The sequence below is a fragment of the Wyeomyia smithii genome, chromosome 2 (genome assembly GCF_029784165.1).
Source record: "Wyeomyia smithii strain HCP4-BCI-WySm-NY-G18 chromosome 2, ASM2978416v1, whole genome shotgun sequence".
Lineage (NCBI taxonomy): Eukaryota > Metazoa > Arthropoda > Insecta > Diptera > Culicidae > Wyeomyia > Wyeomyia smithii.
Genome location: NC_073695.1, coordinates 12172998 through 12191103, shown reverse-complemented (window position 1 = coordinate 12191103; position 18106 = coordinate 12172998). Strand labels below are relative to the sequence as shown.

At 40.8% G+C, this 18106-nt stretch overlaps 2 protein-coding genes across 2 annotated transcripts in view; one reads left to right on the top strand and one right to left on the bottom strand.

Moving 5' to 3' along the window:
• LOC129720961 (ecdysone-induced protein 74EF-like) overlaps positions 1 to 18106 on the top strand; it is a 307590-nt gene that overhangs the window by 178370 nt on the left and 111114 nt on the right. The gene's annotated exons all lie outside the window — the stretch shown is intronic.
• On the bottom strand, positions 16931 to 17954 carry LOC129720962 (U7 snRNA-associated Sm-like protein LSm11). The gene is made up of 2 exons (XM_055672931.1): positions 17539 to 17954; positions 16931 to 17478 (listed from the first exon to the last, which is right to left on the bottom strand). The coding sequence occupies exons 1-2, from the start codon at positions 17843 to 17845 to the stop codon at positions 17015 to 17017; spliced, it is 771 nt and encodes a 256-aa protein (XP_055528906.1). The 5' UTR covers positions 17846 to 17954; the 3' UTR covers positions 16931 to 17014.

The following is an 18106-nucleotide window of genomic DNA, read 5'->3' as shown; positions in this document are numbered from 1 at the left end:
CACGTTGAATGAATTCTGTAATTGGAGTGAATTTGATTACTCTGTTTAACGGAATGGAAGGGTTGGGATGGGTGTAGATTAACCTACTTTTTGAATCCGTAAGGCTAAGAACGCTTATGTTGTTGACCCATGGTTCCTGAAACAGAGCAACAGTTAGTTTCTCTTGATGAATCTTCTATTAAGGAGGTTCCTTTAGCGTAGTGAAGATTCAACTGGATGCAGCGAAAGCTGTTCATTGGGTGTTGGATCCGTCTGTGGTTGGATCAGAAAATCCGGTACCTTGCAGACGGTTGCCATCAGTAGAACTGCTGATTTGGGTTGCCTTTTGACGTTGGACTAACGTCTATATCGAAGTTAGGCACCTGAATTTGAAAATCTAGTAATTCAACCGGGGAAAACCAGGGAAAAGTGGTCAGGTTTTGAGCGCTTATACATCAGTCATTTCTTTTCAGAATTTCGAGGTTTTGGCATCAACCGATCAGAAATTCTTTTACGGTTGAATTTATGTAACAAAAATAACCTATTGTTCGAGATACACTATTGAAAAATTGATAAATCACATCGATTGTCTAAATCATACCGAGCAACCAATCACAACCTCTCTTCACAAGCACAGTCGACACTAACGGATACAACCGATCTGACTTTGTAAACAGTCTCACAGCTTTCAACCAATAACGAGCTCGCTTTCGGTAGCTGCAACAGGTGTTTCAACACCGTTTTAAAATGCTTCTTTTATCATTACCACTGAACAGATTCTAAACACCAATGGCTTGATTGATAGGGGAAATATTGCGCAAGATTGACATATAATAATTTAAATATGTTTTCGATACTAAACTAGTTAAAAGTTGTGTTAAAAGTCGTGCACATTCAACCAATCACAAGCTCGCTTCTTGTTTGCTCGCGGATGGATTTTTGCTTTGGGCTATATAATAGCCTGTGTCGTCTCATAGCAGTTATCAGTTAACAAGTGAAAGGCCACCAGGCCGGTCTTGTATAATCAGCAGCGGTGGCTGATTCCAGCGGCCAAACTGAGCTGCAGCAGAACCAGAGCGGTGGTATCAGGCAGCAGCGGCGGAGGTAGTGGGAAGCTGCATTTCTTCATTCAGTTCGGTTCTCCTTCGATCTGAGTTGGGTGAAAACAGCCAGACACTGCACGAGCCAGCACCGCCACTAGGAAAGCTACCGCCATTTAGTGTGTGTGCAGTGTGCACATATAGCGTATGTGCATCTGTATTGCTATGACATTTGCGATGATAGGGATGGCGCTGTTGCGTGTGTATGGCTAGCTATAGCGTGTGTAAGACACTAGTATGTGTAGCATATTATGGCTATTGCGTGTATATCTTCAGCGTGTGTACGGATAGTTATAGCTTGTGTGTGGATAGCTGCTGCGTGTGTAATGATTAGTTATAGCGTATGTATGGATAGTAATAGCACATGGTTGGATAGCTTATGCGTGTGTATAGATAGTTGTATCGAATGTATGGAAAGGAATAGCGTGTGTATGGATAGCTATAGCTACAGCGTGTGTATGAATAGTTTTAACGCGTGTTTAGATAGTTATAGCATGTGTGTGAATAACTATAGCGGGAGTTTATCGAAGATTATTATTGTCATTGAAAATATTAAAACGTCTTAACGAACACAGTTGTGAATTTGATTTTACAGCAGCGATTTTAACTTCTTCAGCCAGTCTTTATTCATCGAGGAAAAAATTACTACCTATGAATGATCAACACTTATTTACTAGAAATTTGATTTAGATCAAAACGGGTTCTTTTGAGTATCATGAATTATTGGTAAAAAGAGTTGCAAGTTTTCTCAATGAGCATTCATTAAATTTTCGTTTTTGTTTCTCGGTGCGCGGTTTTGATTTTGTTTCTCGCACACAGAGAAAGAAACAAACTTGTCGCTATCGTGAAAAATAACAAAACAATTAGAAATGCTCTAAATCACAACTGAAGAAGTTAAGATATTTTCCTGTCACTCGCCCAAACCTTGATAACAACTACCGAAAAACGTGTGATTGAGCTCTTGCTATATTGAGTTATTGAACCGAACGTTTTTTTTTTTTCAAATACATGAAGTTATATGCTGGGCTGGAACTAACCTAGCATGAGTTTTATCGATTAAATGTCAAACAATTTTCAAATTTAAAATTTTCGGTTGAATCGTTCTGGGCTCCAATTTCAGATAGCTCGTAAAGTTTGCTTTTTGCTTAGATAGGAAAATTTTACCAATTCGCTCAATTAAATGATTGTCTTGGTAGTGCAGCAAACAAAGGGTTGATTCGAATATGTATGAAATGACAGCGACTAAATAAAAGATATCCATTCTTTTAGTATATATTATTATTTATAAGGTTTTAACGTCTCAGCATCCAGAAATGCACTGTTAGATAAAATTGCAGCAAATACTAGAGTTGCAATTCTCTCTATTATTTGTTTTAATGGAATATAAGAATACCGTAGTCCAACGTCATGCGGTCGTGTCTTGAATACCACCCTCCTACTTTTCTCCGACACCGGTTTGCCTTATCCGGTTTGAGTTATCTGCGGAAACTTCCTCTGGAACGCGGGTTAGCGAATGAAGAGTGGTTGAGGCGTCGAGCTAATGAATCGACTGAACCTTATCTTCCATTGCAAGGTTATGTTGAGCAGGTAGTGATGACGAAGCTGGACGTTCCGTCTGTACCTTCCTGTTCGTTGCGAGATTGCGTAGGTGAGTGCCTGAGCTGACCGTTCTGCATGTACCTTCTTACTCTTCATTCAATAAAAAGTTCAATAAAAAGCGTGTCTCGGTGATACGGGTGGCGAGATGTTCGTCCATCTCCAGAAACAGTTCGACGGTTTCCCCTGCTACCTTACGCGCCACACCAGTGCAGAGATACCGTCGCACAGTGCGTTGAATGTAGGGTAAGACGGGACAAAAATCAAAACTACACGATTTTGTCGATAAAACATGTTGATGTAACAAGAAAACTTGTTCGTTACCTTCAGAGCTACTAAATGCATAAAGGTCTTATGTGATACACTAAATCACAAAACTGTCCCAAACGCCAACGCACTCATCCTATACCAGAAACCGTTAATCTCTTTGTAAAAGTTGTACATCGTAACGAAAACTGCGGTTTCTATGTTTTACTTACTTTTACATAATTGCAAAAGTGACTTATGCGCAATTATAACGACAAAAAAAAGATTTTTTAGGTATTCTTTTACGTATAATTTTTATATTTTTTATATATTTAATTACTAGAGTAACAAACAATTTAAAATTCTTCATGATGCATATTATATTATCAAGTCAAGTTTCGGGTCATCTTTATACAAATTGAAATAGTTGTTCGAAACGGTAGCAGCAAATACTAATTCTTTTGGGGAGTTATTTTCAACGAGCTCTGCAACTCGCCGTTTTTTAATTCTGGTTGAGCAGCTTTCAAGGAGTTTCTGAGGACGCTCACGAGAAGAAATATGGTTGTATTCATAATTATTTTTTTTTTCTTCATCTATAATTTATTTGACACAGCACAAATACAATTTAATGTTTAACGGCGCCAATTATACCTGGTAGCTTACTTTCTAAAGTATCTTAATAACTAAAAGCAAATTTTTTATCCTCGCTGCCGACTACGAGCTGAAACTAAATCTAACTTAAAGCTAGAATGTTTTGCATTAAAAGCACTGATTTGTTGTTTGATGGTTTTCCATCGCCATAGGTAAGCAGCATATCCCGATCAGAAGAGCATAACTAAAAAATTACAAAATTCTATCAACGGGAGATACAAATAACATATTTTGATACGATTTAGTATTTTCCCATTTGCTTTGGATAACAAAGTTGAATCTGAATGAGTTATAATAGCAAATCATGAAATGGAGTTGTTCTGAAACAAATCTAACAATTTTTTCGTCTCTAGCAAAACCTGTTGTTTTTAACAATGGTTGTTATTGTACTGTTCTATGTGCTATCTCATTTTGTTAGAAAGCTGATACGTTAGTAACAAAGTTTGATGTGGGTTGGATATTAGTAGATTATTTTGACGTTGGACTAACGTCTATATCGAAGTTAGGCACCTGAATTTGAAAATCTAGTAATTCAACCGTGGAAAACCAGGGAAAAGTGGTCAGGTTTTGAGCGCTTATATATCAGTCATTTCTTTTCAGAATTTCGAGGTTTTGGCATCAACCGATCAGAAATTCTTTTACGGTTGAATTTATGTAACAAAAATAACCTATTGTTCGAGATAAACTATTGAAAAATTGATAAATCACATCGATTGTCTAAATCATACCGAGCAACCAATCACCACCTCTCTTCACAAGCACAGTCGACACTAACGGATACAACCGATCTGACTTTGTGAACAGTCTCACAGCTTTCAACCAATAACGAGCTCGCTTTCGGTAGCTGCAACAGGTGTTTCAACACCGTTTTAAAATGCTTCTTTTATCATTACCACTGACCAGATTCTAAACACCAATGGCTTGATTGATGGGGGAAATATTGCGCAAGATTGTCATATAATAATTTAAATATGTTTTCGATACTAAACTAGTTAAAGTTGTGTTAAAAGTCGTGCACATTCAACCAATCACAAGCTCGCTTCTTGTTTGCTCGCGGATGGATTTTTGCTTTGGGCTATATAATAGCCTGTGTCGTCTCATAGCAGTCATCAGTTAACAAGTGAAAGGCCACCAGGCCGGTCTTGTATAATCAGCAGCGGTGGCTGATTCCAGCGGCTAAACTGAGCTGCAGCAGAACCAGAGCGGTGGTATCAGGCAGCAGCGGCGGAGGTAGTGGGAAGCTGCATTTCTTCATTCAGTTCGGTGCTCCTTCGATCTGAGTTGGACCCCACCAGCGGTAATCCAATTCAGATATCGTTGGGTGAAAACGTTGGGTGTGTGTGCAGTGTGCACATATAGCGTATGTGCATCTGTATTGCTATGACATTTGCGATGATAGGGATGGCGCTGTTGCGTGTGTATGGCTAGTTATAGCGTGTGTAAGACACTAGCATGTGTAGCATATTATGGCTATTGCGTGTATATCTTCAGCGTGTGTACGGATAGTTATAGCTTGTGTGTGGATAGCTGCTGCGTGTGTAATGATTAGTTATAGCGTATGTATGGATAGTAATAGCACATGGTTGGATAGCTTATGCGTGTGTATAGATAGTTGTATCGGATGTATGGAAAGGAATAGCGTGTGTATGGATAGTTATAGCAACAGCGTGTGTATGAATAGTTTTAACGCGTGTTTAGATAGTTATAGCATGTGTGTGAATAACTATAGCGGGAGTTTATCGAAGATTATTATTGTCATTGAAAATATTAAAACGTCTTAACGAACACAGTTGTGAATTTGATTTTACAGCAGTGATTTTAACTTCTTCAGCCAGTCTTTATTCATCGAGGAAAAATTACTACCTATGAAAGATCAACACTTATTTACTAGAAATTTGATTTAGATCAAAACGGGTTCTTTTGAGTATCATAAGTTATTGGTAAAAAGAGTTGCAAGTTTTCTCAATGAGCATTCATTAAATTTTCGTTTTTGTTTCTCGGTGCGCGGTTTTGATTTTGTTTCTCGCACACAGAGAAAGAAACAAACTTGTCGCTATCGTGAAAAATAACAAAACAATTAGAAATGCTCTAAATCACAACTGAAGAAGTTAAGATATTTTCCTGTTACTCGCCCAAACCTTGATAACAACTACCGAAAACGTGTGATTGAGATCTTGCTATATTGAGTTATTAAACCAAACGTTTTTTTTTTCAAATACATGAAGTTATATGCTGGGCTGGAACTAACCTAGCATGAGTTTTATCGATTAAATGTCAAACAATTTTCAAATTTAAAATTTTCGGTTGAATCGTTCTGGTCTCCAATTTCAGATAGTTTCGTAAAGTTTGCTTTTTGCTTAGATAGGAAAATTTCACCAATTCGCTCAATTAAATGATTGTCTTGGTAGTGCAGCAAACAAAAGGTTGATTCGAATATATATGAAATGACAGCGATTAAATAAAAAATATCCATTCTTTTAGTATATATTATTATTTATAACGTTTTAACGTCTCAGCATCCAGAAATGCACTGTTAGATAAAATTGCAGCAAATACTAGAGTTGCAATTCTCTCTATTATTTGTTTTAATGGAATATAAGAATACCGTAGTCCAACGTCATGCGGTCGTGTCTTGAATACCACCCTCCTACTTTTTTGTTATGATATCTGTTATTTTAACACCTAACGGGATCAAAATTATAACACAACCTGAAAGGTTTTTCACATAACAAACTAACAGCCTCTGTTACATTTTTGTTTTGTCTTTCTGATCGGGATTGAATATGTTCCGCTGCTGGGCCAAGATATTACGGACTGGCATATTGGGTTGTCTCCCTCGGGACCTGAGAGTATCGTGCGGGTCTAGTTGCTGTTTCCGGATCCGGGGTCTTAACGTGTTCTTGTCGTTTGGTTGGATGTAGGCGGAAGGGAATAGGATTAAACTGGGGCGTGGATGGATTTCAGGAAAACGTATATAAGGGACATGTAGGATAGGTCACGGCTCGCCAAGACATCACGAACAGGAACAGCCGGCTGCCTACCTTCGGCCTGCAGGGAAGCTATTAATCTAGACCTGGCGTCACGGTGTACAGGGCATGACCAAACAACGTGCTCTATGTCGTGATAACCTTCACCACAAGCACAGATACCACTCTCCCCGAGCCCAACACGACGGAGATGCGCGTCAAATCTATAGTGATTGGACATAAGCCGGGACATCACGCAAATGAAATCCCGACCTACATCCAACCCCTTGAACCACGGGTTCGTCGATACCTTGGGGATTATGGAATGTAACCACCTTCCCAGTTCCCCCTTGGTCCAAGAATTTTGCCAACTGATGATCGTATTCTGACGTACAAGTGCGAAAAATTTATTAAAAGCAATTGGTCTTTCATAAACTCCACCGTTTGTTGCGCCCACCTTAGCCAAAGAGTGCGCTTTCTCATTGCCCGGTATCGAGCAGTGAGAAGGGACCTACGCTAAGGTAATCTGAAACGATTTTTCGGATAAAGCACTCAGATGTTCCCGTATTTTCCCCAGGAAATACGGAGAGTGCTTAACATCTTTCATCGATCGGAGAGCCTCAATGGAACTGAGACTGTCCGTAAAGATGAAATAATGGTCCGTGGGCATTTTTTCGATAATCCCTAGGGTGTACTTAATTGCAGCCAATTCTGCGACGTAAACAGAAGCAGGATTATCGAGCTTATGGGAGACGGTTAAATTGTTATTGAAAATATCGAAGCCAGTGGACCCATCAAGAAGTGATCCGTCAGTGTAGAACATATTGTTGCAGTTGATGTTTCGATATTTATTGGAAAAATTTTGGGGATCTGCTGCACGCGTAAATGATCCGGGATTCCACGAGTTTCTTCTATCATGGATGTATCGAAAAACACAGTAGAATCAGAAGTATTTGATAAGTCGACACGATTTGGAATATTCGAAGAAGGGTTAATATTTTGGGACATGTGATGGAAATACAATGTCATAAAACGGGTTTGAGAATTAAGTTCGATTAACCTTTCAAAATTTTCAATCACGGGACGGTTCAAGACCTCACATTTGATAAGAATACGAGAAGACAGGCTCCAAAAGCGGTTTTGACGTTGGACTAACGTCTATATCGAAGTTAGGCACCTGAATTTGAAAATCTAGTAATTCAACCGGGGAAAACCAGGGAAAAGTGGTCAGGTTTTGAGCGCTTATATATCAGTCATTTCTTTTCAGAATTTTGAGGTTTTGGCATCAACCGATCAGAAATTCTTTTACGGTTGAATTTATGTAACAAAAATAACCTATTGTTCGAGATACACTATTGAAAAATTGATAAATCACATCGATTGTCTAAATCATAACGAGCAACCAATCACCACCTCTCTTCACAAGCACAGTCGACACTAACGGATACAACCGATCTGACTTTGTAAACAGTCTCACAGCTTTCAACCAATAACGAGCTCGCTTTCGGTAGCTGCAACAGGTGTTTCAACACCGTTTTAAAATGCTTCTTTTATCATTACCACTGAACAGATTCTAAACACCAATGGCTTGATTGATAGGGGAAATATTGCGCAAGATTGTCATATAGTAATTTAAATATGTTTTCGATACTAAACTAGTTAAAAGTTGTGTTAAAAGTCGTGCACATTCAACCAATCACAAGCTCGCTTCTTGTTTGCTCGCGGATGGATTTTTGCTTTGGGCTATATAATAGCCTGTGTCGTCTCATAGCAGTCTTCAGTTAACAAGTGAAAGGCCACCAGGCCGGTCTTGTATAATCAGCAGCGGTGGCTGATTCCAGCGGCCAAACTGAGCTGCAGCAGAACCAGAGCGGTGGTATCAGGCAGCAGCGGCGAAGGTAGTGGGAAGCTGCATTTCTTCATTCAGTTCGGTGCTCCTTCGATCTGAGTTGGACCCCACCAGCGGTAATCCAATTCAGATATCGTTGGGTGAAAACGTTGGGTGTGTGTGCAGTGTGCACATATAGCGTATGTGCATCTGTATTGCTATGACATTTGCGATGATAGGGATGGCGCTGTTGCGTGTGTATGGCTAGCTATAGCGTGTGTAAGACACTAGCAAGTGTAGCATATTATGGCTATTGCGTGTATATCTTCAGCGTGTGTACGGATAGTTATAGCTTGTGTGTGGATAGCTGCTGCGTGTGTAATGATTAGTTATAGCGTATGTATGGATAGTAATAGCACATGGTTGGATAGCTTATGCGTGTGTATAGATAGTTGTATCGGATGTATGGAAAGGAATAGCGTGTGTATGGATAGCTTCGGCATGTGTGTATAAAAAACTATAGCTACAGCGTGTGTATGAATAGTTTTAACGCGTGTTTAGATAGTTATAGCATGTGTGTGAATAACTATAGCGGGTGTTTATCGAAGATTATTATTGTCATTGAAAATATTAAAACGTCTTAACGAACACAGTTGTGAATTTGATTTTACAGCAGCGATTTTAACTTCTTCAGCCAGTCTTTATTCATCGAGGAAAAATTACTACCTATGAATGATCAACACTTATTTACTAGAAATTTGATTTAGATCAAAACGGGTTCTTTTGAGTATCATGAGTTATTGGTAAAAAAAGTTGCAAGTTTTCTCAATGAGCATTCATTAAATTTTCGTTTTTGTTTCTCGGTGCGCGGTTTTGATTTTGTTTCTCGCACACAGAGAAAGAAACAAACTTGTCGCTATCGTGAAAAATAACAAAACAATTAGAAATGCTCTAAATCACAACTGAAGAAGTTAAGATATTTTCCTGTCACTCGCCCCAACCTTGATAACAACTACCGAAAAACGTGTGATTGAGCTCTTGCTATATTGAGTTATTGAACCAAACGTTTTTTTTTCAAATACATGAAGTTATATGCTGGGCTGGAACTAACCTAGCATGAGTTTTATCGATTAAATGTCAAACAATTTTCAAATTTAAAATTTTCGGTTGAATCGTTCTGGGCTCCAATTTCAGATAGTTTCGTAAAGTTTGCTTTTTGCTTAGATAGGAAAATTTTAGCAAACAAAGGGTTGATTCGAATATGTATGAAATGACAGCGATTAAATAAAAGATATCCATTCTTTTAGTATATATTATTATTTATAACGTTTTAACGTCTCAGCATCCAGAAACGCACTGCTAGATAAAATTGCAGCAAATACTAGAGTTGCAATTCTCTCTATTATTTGTTTTAATGGAATATAAGAATACCGTAGTCCAACGTCATGCGGTCGTATCTTGAATACCACCCTCCTACTTTTTTTCAATGGTAGTACTCCAGCTAAGACCTCCAAACTCATCGTATGGGTCGATTGCATGCAACCTAAGGCGATACGCAAACAACGATATTGTATTCGCTCCAGTTTGATCAGATGTGTGTTTGCTGCGGAGCGGAAGCAGAAACACCCGTATTCAATAACAGACAATATCGTTGTTTGGTAAAGCCTTATAAGGTCTCCTGGATGGGCTCCCCTCCATTGTCCGGTTATTGTACGAAGAAAATTCACTCTTTGTTGACATTTTTTCATCAGATACCTCACGTGACAACCCCAGGTACCTTTAGAGTCGAACCAGACACCAAGATACTTATGCACCAAAACCTGAGAGATCGTTTTACCCATTAATTGTGTTTGAAGCTGAGCAGGTTCATGCTTCCTAGAAAAAACTACTATCTCAGTCTTCTCCGGAGAGAATTCGATACCTAGCTGTAGAGCACAAGCAGACAAATTGTCCAAGGTATCTTGCAATGGTCCTTGCAAATCGGCAGCTTTGGCTCCTGGAACAGAGACCACGCTGTCGTCTGCAAGTTGTCTTATCGTGCATGAATTTGCCAGACATTCGTCGATGTCATTTACATAAAAATTGTAAAGAAGGAGGCTTAAAAATGAGCCCTGGGGAAGGCCCATGTAACTAATTCGAAAAGTTGCCAAATCGCCATGCGTAAAATGCATGTGCTTTTCGGACAACAAATTGTGCAAAAAATTGTTTAAAATTGGAGAAAATCCTTGTCGGTGAAGTTTGCCCGAAAGAATGTCAATAGAAACGGAATCAAAAGCCCCCTTAATGTCCAAGAACGCAGACGCCATTTGTTCTTTGCGAGCATACGCCAGCTGAATATCTGTTGAAAGCAGCGCAAGACAATCATTCGTCCCTTTGGCACGGCGGAAGCCAAAATGAGTATCCGATAGTAGGCCATTTGATTCGACCCAATGGTCTAAACGACGGAGTATCATTTTTTCCATCAATTTCCGGATACAGGATAGCATTGCAATCGGCCTATAAGAGTTGTGATCAGAAGCTGGTTTCCCTGGTTTTTGGATGGCGATCACCTTCACTTGCCTCCAATCCTGCGGTACAATGTTTTGCTCCAGGAACTTAATGAACAAGTTCAACAAGCGCCTCTTGGCATTGCCGGGTAGATTCTTCAACAAGTTGAATTTGATTCTATCTAACCCAGGCGCGTTATTGTTACAGGACAGGAGGGCAACTGAAAATTCTGCCATCGTAAAAGGTGATTCTATCGCGTCGTGGCCCGGAGACGCATCACGAACAATATTTTGCTCAGGAACAGAGTCCGGACATACTTTCCTGGCAAAATCAAATATCCACCTACTTGAAGACTCCTCGCTTTCGTTGACCGTTACGCGATTCCGCATTCGTCGGGCTGTGTTCCAAAGAGTGCTCATCGATGTCTCCCTCGACGTCTCGTTCACGAACCGACGCCAATATCCGCGTTTCTTTGCTTTAGCCAAGCTTTTAAGCTTGGTATTAAGCTCCGAATACCGTAAATAGTCGCCAGGTATACCTCCCTTCTGGAAGGCCAAAAACGCGTCGGATCTTTGCGTGTAGACATCGGAGCACTCTTGGTCCCACCACGGAGTGGGAGGCCGTTCTTTAATCGTTACGCCGGGATATTTCTTCGTTTGGGCTTGCAACGCGGCGTCGAGAATCAAGCCCGCGAGGAGGTTGTATTCTTCAAGTGGTGGATGATGTTGAATCGAATCGACCGCTTTTGAAATCATTTCCTCGTATAACTTCCAATCGACATTCCGTGTGAGGTCATACGGAATGTCAACTGGTCGCATGCGAGTTGACCCGTTATTAATTGAAATAAGAATAGGCAAATGGTCACTACCGTGAGGATCGAGGATTACCTTCCATGTGCAATCCAACCGTAGCGACGTCGAACATAAGGATAGATCCAAAGCGCTTGGGCGCGCTGGAGGTTTCGGGATACGTGTCATTTCACCGTTGTTTAAAATAGTCATGTCGAAGTCATCGCAAAGGTTATAGATTAAAGAGGAGCGGTTATCTTTGTAAGGGGAACCCCAAGCCACGCCATGAGAGTTGAAGTCTCCCAAAATCAAACGTGGCGAGGGAAGAAGTTCTATTAAATCAAAGAGCAGCCGTTGCCCAACCTGTGCTCTGGGAGGAATATATATTGAGGCAATACAAAGCTCTTTACCTTGTATTGTCATTTGACATGCGACAATTTCGATGCCTGGAATCGAGGGGAGGTTAATACGATAGAAAGAATAGCACTTTTTAATCCCTAAAAGTACTCCTCCATATGGGGTGTCTCGATCAAGGCGAATAATATTAAAATCATGGAAGTTGAGATCAATATTTGAAGTAAGCCAAGTTTCACAAAGGGAAAATGCATCGCATTTGTTTTTATTTATCAAAACTTTAAACGAATCATTTTTTGGTAAAATACTTCTACAATTCCACTGTAAGACAGAGATAGAATCCTTCATATACACAGTTGAATTAGGCATCGAAGGATACAATCGCTGCAAGGAGGGGCCATTGGGCAGTCAACTGCTTCAAAAATGATCTAAGTGTTGGGAGAAAAGCTGTAAGAAAAATTTTAATTGGATCGGGTACATTGAAAGTTTCAAAAATCCAGTCCACAATGTCAGAAAATTTCACTAATCCAGAGTTTGTTTCATCAACTGGATGTGCAAAAGGAACAACTGGGGTTTTAGATGTTCCTGGCAGTGCTGGGAACTCCTTCTGGGACTTTAAATTTGCAAGCCCAGGAGGAGTTTGCTTCGGTTTTTCCGCAGCACTGTTTGGTTTGCTTGTAACTTTCATTTCACTTTGAGAAATCTTAGGACCTTTTCTGGGAAGTTTAGGAGAGGAAATATTTTTCCTCTTTCTAGACTCCCCAGGATTGGCGTAAGATGTTCCCGCTGGTGAATCGACAGAATCGGTTTCATAAGAGGACAACAGATCATAAGGGTTTGATGAAATGGGAGAAGTGGTAACGGTCTTCTTCAGCATCTCAGCGTAAGAACGCTTCGAACGCTCTTTGAGAGGCCTCTTTATTTTATCCCTGCGCTGCATGTACACCGCACATGTCGAGAGCTCATGCTGACTCTCCCCACAGTGAATGCATTTTTCAGCATTTTTACTGCAGGAATCATCCGCATGATTCTCCCCACACTTGCCACAACGTGCCTTATTGCAGCAGTAGGCGGCGGTGTGGCCTAACTGCTTACAATTCAGGCAGTTCATGACGCGAGGCACATATAATCGCACAGGGAGACGACCCGGTGGATCGAGACGTGGCTTGGTAGCGCTGACCCGGCGAACGTAACTCGAAACGAGTCTGACGGGGTGTATACTGTTTTGCCACCGATGATCGATGCTGACCGCAATTGCTTGCAGTCGAGCACCTTTACATCGGGACAGGTTTTGTTTTTAAAGCACTCTTTGGCACTTGCCAGTATACACTCGACGGACAGACTCGAATCGGTTATGACACCGTCGATCTCCACGTCTCGTGCGGGTATGTAAACGCGATACTCGCGTGTGAAGAGCTCAGAGCAAGCTATATCGTTGGCCTCTTTCAGGTTACTGACCACGACACGGAGCTTGTTAGGCCGGACCTTGGAAATTTCGGTCACGCCCTTGTACTCCTTCGTCAGGTCTTTAGAAATCTGCAAGAGGTTCAACTGTTTCGATTTCGGTCCCGCCTTTGGCCGAAAATAGACAGTATAGCTGCCCTGGGCTCCGTCTGGGTAAAACCTGGGGCGAGGGGGGACTGAAGAATGAACAGGGGAGGGGGTAACAGAAGGGTCAGGGTCAGAGGGGTTCGGGGATGGTGGCGCGGGAGGCGAGGGATCTACATCCATCCCGCTAAGTCTAGCGCACTAGCGCCGACAAGAGCACGTACCTTTTTACTTCTCCCTTCCAGTAAGGTTGGTTGTCCGATCGTTCGAAGTTGCAGCCGTTACAGCCAGCAGCACCAATACAGCGATACAACTCACTGTCAACTGATGGCTTCTTCTTTTTCCTCTTTTGTGTCTCGTCCACTGCTGTAGCACAATTCAGCCAGCAGCCAAATCGGCTTACGCACCAGCTGGTAGTCACGATGCGAAACATTTGCACAAAGGCGCGACCTTGAACCCGGATTTATTTCACTCGACCAGACACACAATGCCAACACTTGTTCACACGTCTTTTGTTTTATATTCTATCGGAGCGATCACCGATCACACGTCCGATACGGATGCGTGTTCGGCACAGAATGATTTCATAATTATTATTCTCACCGAATCGAGGAAGAGCAAGCGGTGACTCCAACAAAATTTCATGCTTTTTCATAAAATACTTTTTTATTCTATTGGATTTCTCCCATTTCGAGTTCAATTTCGGACAATATACAGCAGAAAACTTGTGCAAATTTTCATAAACATGCTCGACTGTGTCTTCTGGTAGAGACAATATCGAAACACACATGATGTTCTTTTGCTTGCATTGCAGTTAAACCAGTTTTCAAATATCTGCCGCTTCACGAGCGATCGGCATTGACATACGAAAAATAAAAAATCTGTCAGAGTTGCAGGAAGTTGCAGCTAATTTTTATATATTTTGTAGAGGACACTTTAAGCAAACTTTTGATGTATGTTTTAGAGAAGAACTCGGTGGAACTTTATTTAAAACGCTGACGAAAGTTTGAGTTCGCGTCTTTTTAATGATTAATACCTTCACCAACTCATCATACCGATTAATCATACACGCAATCGAAACCAAGTCTCTCTATCAATGAAGTATATTGAACTAACCTTGATTGTTATTTTCCATTTTGTGTTATTGGAATGCACGAAGTAATTAAGTTTTACCAACGTTTAGAAAACGCGCGACAATTTCGCACGAAATGTGAAACTAATGATTGCTCTTGACGCTAACGCTTGCTATGCTTGTATTAGTATGTGTGATGCTTCCCAAAGCTCACCAATACTTGTACACAACCCAAGAGATATCGCTGAACACTTCTGGATACTTGGTGCATCCAAATAAAAAAGAAAGAAAAACGATTTTTGTCTATGGCTCAACGCACTGTGCGTCGCTCTGATTCTGAATGAATCGCAGTATCTTCCCATTTGAGATGTCCACGCTGTTAGAAAAATAACCTGCGAACAGGATAGCTTTCGGCAGGTTATCCGTGTTGTAAATTCGCAGTTGTGCTCCATCCCAGAAAGTTAGGTCTGGGATTGTTTTCTCCAGCCACACAATTGTTTCGTTATCGGCACAGGCAAAGTAAAGGTAGCCGTGTTTGAATTAGCAACTCCTGAACTTGGGCCTGAGAAGGGGAGAATATAATGCCGCAATTTGCTCCTTGGAAAGAAGTTTGGTGGGATAGCCGTCAAGTGTGTCCATTTCCCTGTAGGTTACTTCCATCGAGTTTCTTGGAACCGAGGTAGTATCTCAATGGCGGACCCGAGACTTTTGTGTTTGGAGAGACGCTTAACTCTCTTCTTGCGGGGAGCAGGCAGACTAGAAGGTGCGTCTGCGTGTGTCTCATTTGGGGAATCGAGGATCATGGAAAGAGCTGATGGGCAGCCTCGAAGCGACTCGCTGTCAATGTTAAACCCTGCCTCCATGTCCTGATCGAAAAGTGAATGTGAGAAAAATTTCATTTCGTGTGCAATTTTTTTTCTGATAAAATTTTTATGCAAAATTTGCAGTGATGATCAGAAGGAATCAAATTTGGAAAAATCTTGATTATATCTAAAACATTTGGGAGATTGGACATCCAATATGGATACATGTTGAAAAATCTGAATAATCAAGATAAATTATGATACCTGACCACACAACGCTCACTATTTCTTTGGTTAATGCTTGTTAGGATTATTTTTAAACAACGTGTGCTGAATTCTTTGGGTAAATTCAAAGTTGCTTGATAAAATTGGATCGTCTAAGAAACACGTTAAATAAACATCTGGATAGCATTTTTAAGAGCAAATAGCTCATGGTATGTTCAATTCATTAGAACCTCAAAGAACGAAAATAATGCATATCAAGTTTGTGACGAAAAAATAGGTCCTGATTTTTATCTCCTTTCAGATGATATCCCTAGTTACTAGATACCTACCTAAAAAATTCAGCACACGTAGACTGTTTCAAATTAAACTTAACATTTGTCAGATGTTTGACGATCTCAACGACTAGGCCCTTTATAATTATTAATAATTATTATTACTTCACTGCTACTTTCACTAGCCTTCAAAATTAATAAATAGTTCTAGGTTCGAAATGAAAGGACAGTGACATCAATAGAACCTCTTTGTTTCAACACTTTTACTAATGTTTGGTTCCAAGTTTGCTTCAGTCTAAATTGCTAGAAATATTCTTTTTCCAACGTATCCAACGGGATATCCAATGTTACGCAATCGGACATTACCATCGGAACACATTTCCTCATGTCAACGAATGACACTGGTACGGTCTTTTCTTACTCTCGATTTCATCGGTTAAACAGAGAACATTTATAGGTAGCACTGCAGAAAAAAACCAACACTTCGACCGATGTCGGATCAAATAAGCGGAGGACATGCTTACTATTATGGCCATCGACCGGTTAATGGACGACGTCAACGAACCGGCGTGAGCCCGCGAGATTGCAAAGGAGATGGAGAGCGAAAGAAATTCGCTGTAGCCTTTCTTCCCCTCTTCTACCGGTTCGAGATAGGAACAAAACAACACTTCATAAACCAACTTTTACTAGCGCTCGAGTTTTCGATGCTTCTCACCTTGATGAAATTCATCATAATGGACGAAGTGAATGATCAAAACAGAAACGGTAGAAAAATGATACATTTTTCTCTTTTACAGAGGGTAGGTTTAATGCTTTGTTTCGACCGAAGAGAGGATGTGAAGGGAATAATCGCTTCCCACCCGTAAACCATACTGGCAAATCATCACCGTGTAACGTTGATTAACAGCAAACATGGATGGTTTCATCATCGTTTTGCAGCATTAGCAATGCATCATCGCTATGCTGTAATGTTGAAACAATAACTAAAAAAACCATGCTGTACGGTCGTTAACAATTTCTTCACGGAATGTTTCCATTATATACTTCATTTTATTTAATAAATTGAACTGTCTCAACATAACAATAATTTGTTTGATAACTAGCTACCCGGATCAACCTGCTTGGCCTCTTCACTAGGATCTGGTGTCACCAGCACGACCTGCTCGCCGCGGATCATAATCTGGGGTACCCTGCGGGTACACTGCACGTACTTTCTATCGATCGCTTTAACACTAACATCCGGCACCCGGATTCCCATTTTCCGCAGCTGCTCACTGCAATCCGTTGGCTCGCCAAGGGCGCAAACTTTGTTTTGCGAATAGCGATACTTTCTCCGCTTCCAGGATTCGAACACATCCGTCAGAGCCATGTTCCACTGTTTGTCAAAAATCTCCACGAATCCTGTGACGTACCCGCGGACACCTTTCTGCTTTCTGGTGTAAACTTTAACCCTCACTCGTTTCTCCATCCAGCCGCGAAGACACTCCATTGGCCCTTCGAAAAGATCCAATTTGGTGAAAATGCTTCGCCGTAAGCGTGCTGGTCTTGATACTTCAACTAGCCCTATTAGCGAGAAAAAAAATATTAGCACTCAAGAGAACTAGCAAATAATCAAAAAACAACCTTGATGGGGTTGAAAACGTCGTACCGGAACTTGTCCCTGTGGCACTGCAAGCTTTTTCGACGAAGATGCCGCTTGTGCCTCGCTAACCCTTTCCAGTGAATAAGCTTGATCGTATCCACCCAATAGCTTAAACTTGGACTCGAACTGAGATACATTATCCAGTAGGGTAGCAGCTGGAACTGGAACTTGCGCTTTGCGAGAGTAAAGCACCCGCAGTGGTTTGAAACCCGTGCTGGCGAGATCGAACTCCGTCGGACTACCTGTTGAGCTGCTAGACTCTTGCGAATCGCTTTCGCTATCACTCATTGCCAATAGTTAACTTAAGCGATTTAAACACTAATTTAGAAAATTATAAAGCTAGAATTCTAATGGACACAGCCGAAATTCGTTATCACTTCCAAAGTTTGTAAATATTGAATTGACAGCCAGAGCTGCCAGATTTTATTTTGAAAAATCTGTATGCACCCGTAAAAAAATCTGTATTTTTCTGTATTTTGTTCGTGTGCCTACAAGTGCTCTGGTTTGGGGTAACTGGGCTTGGCTTCCAACCCTAAACTTCGCCTGGAA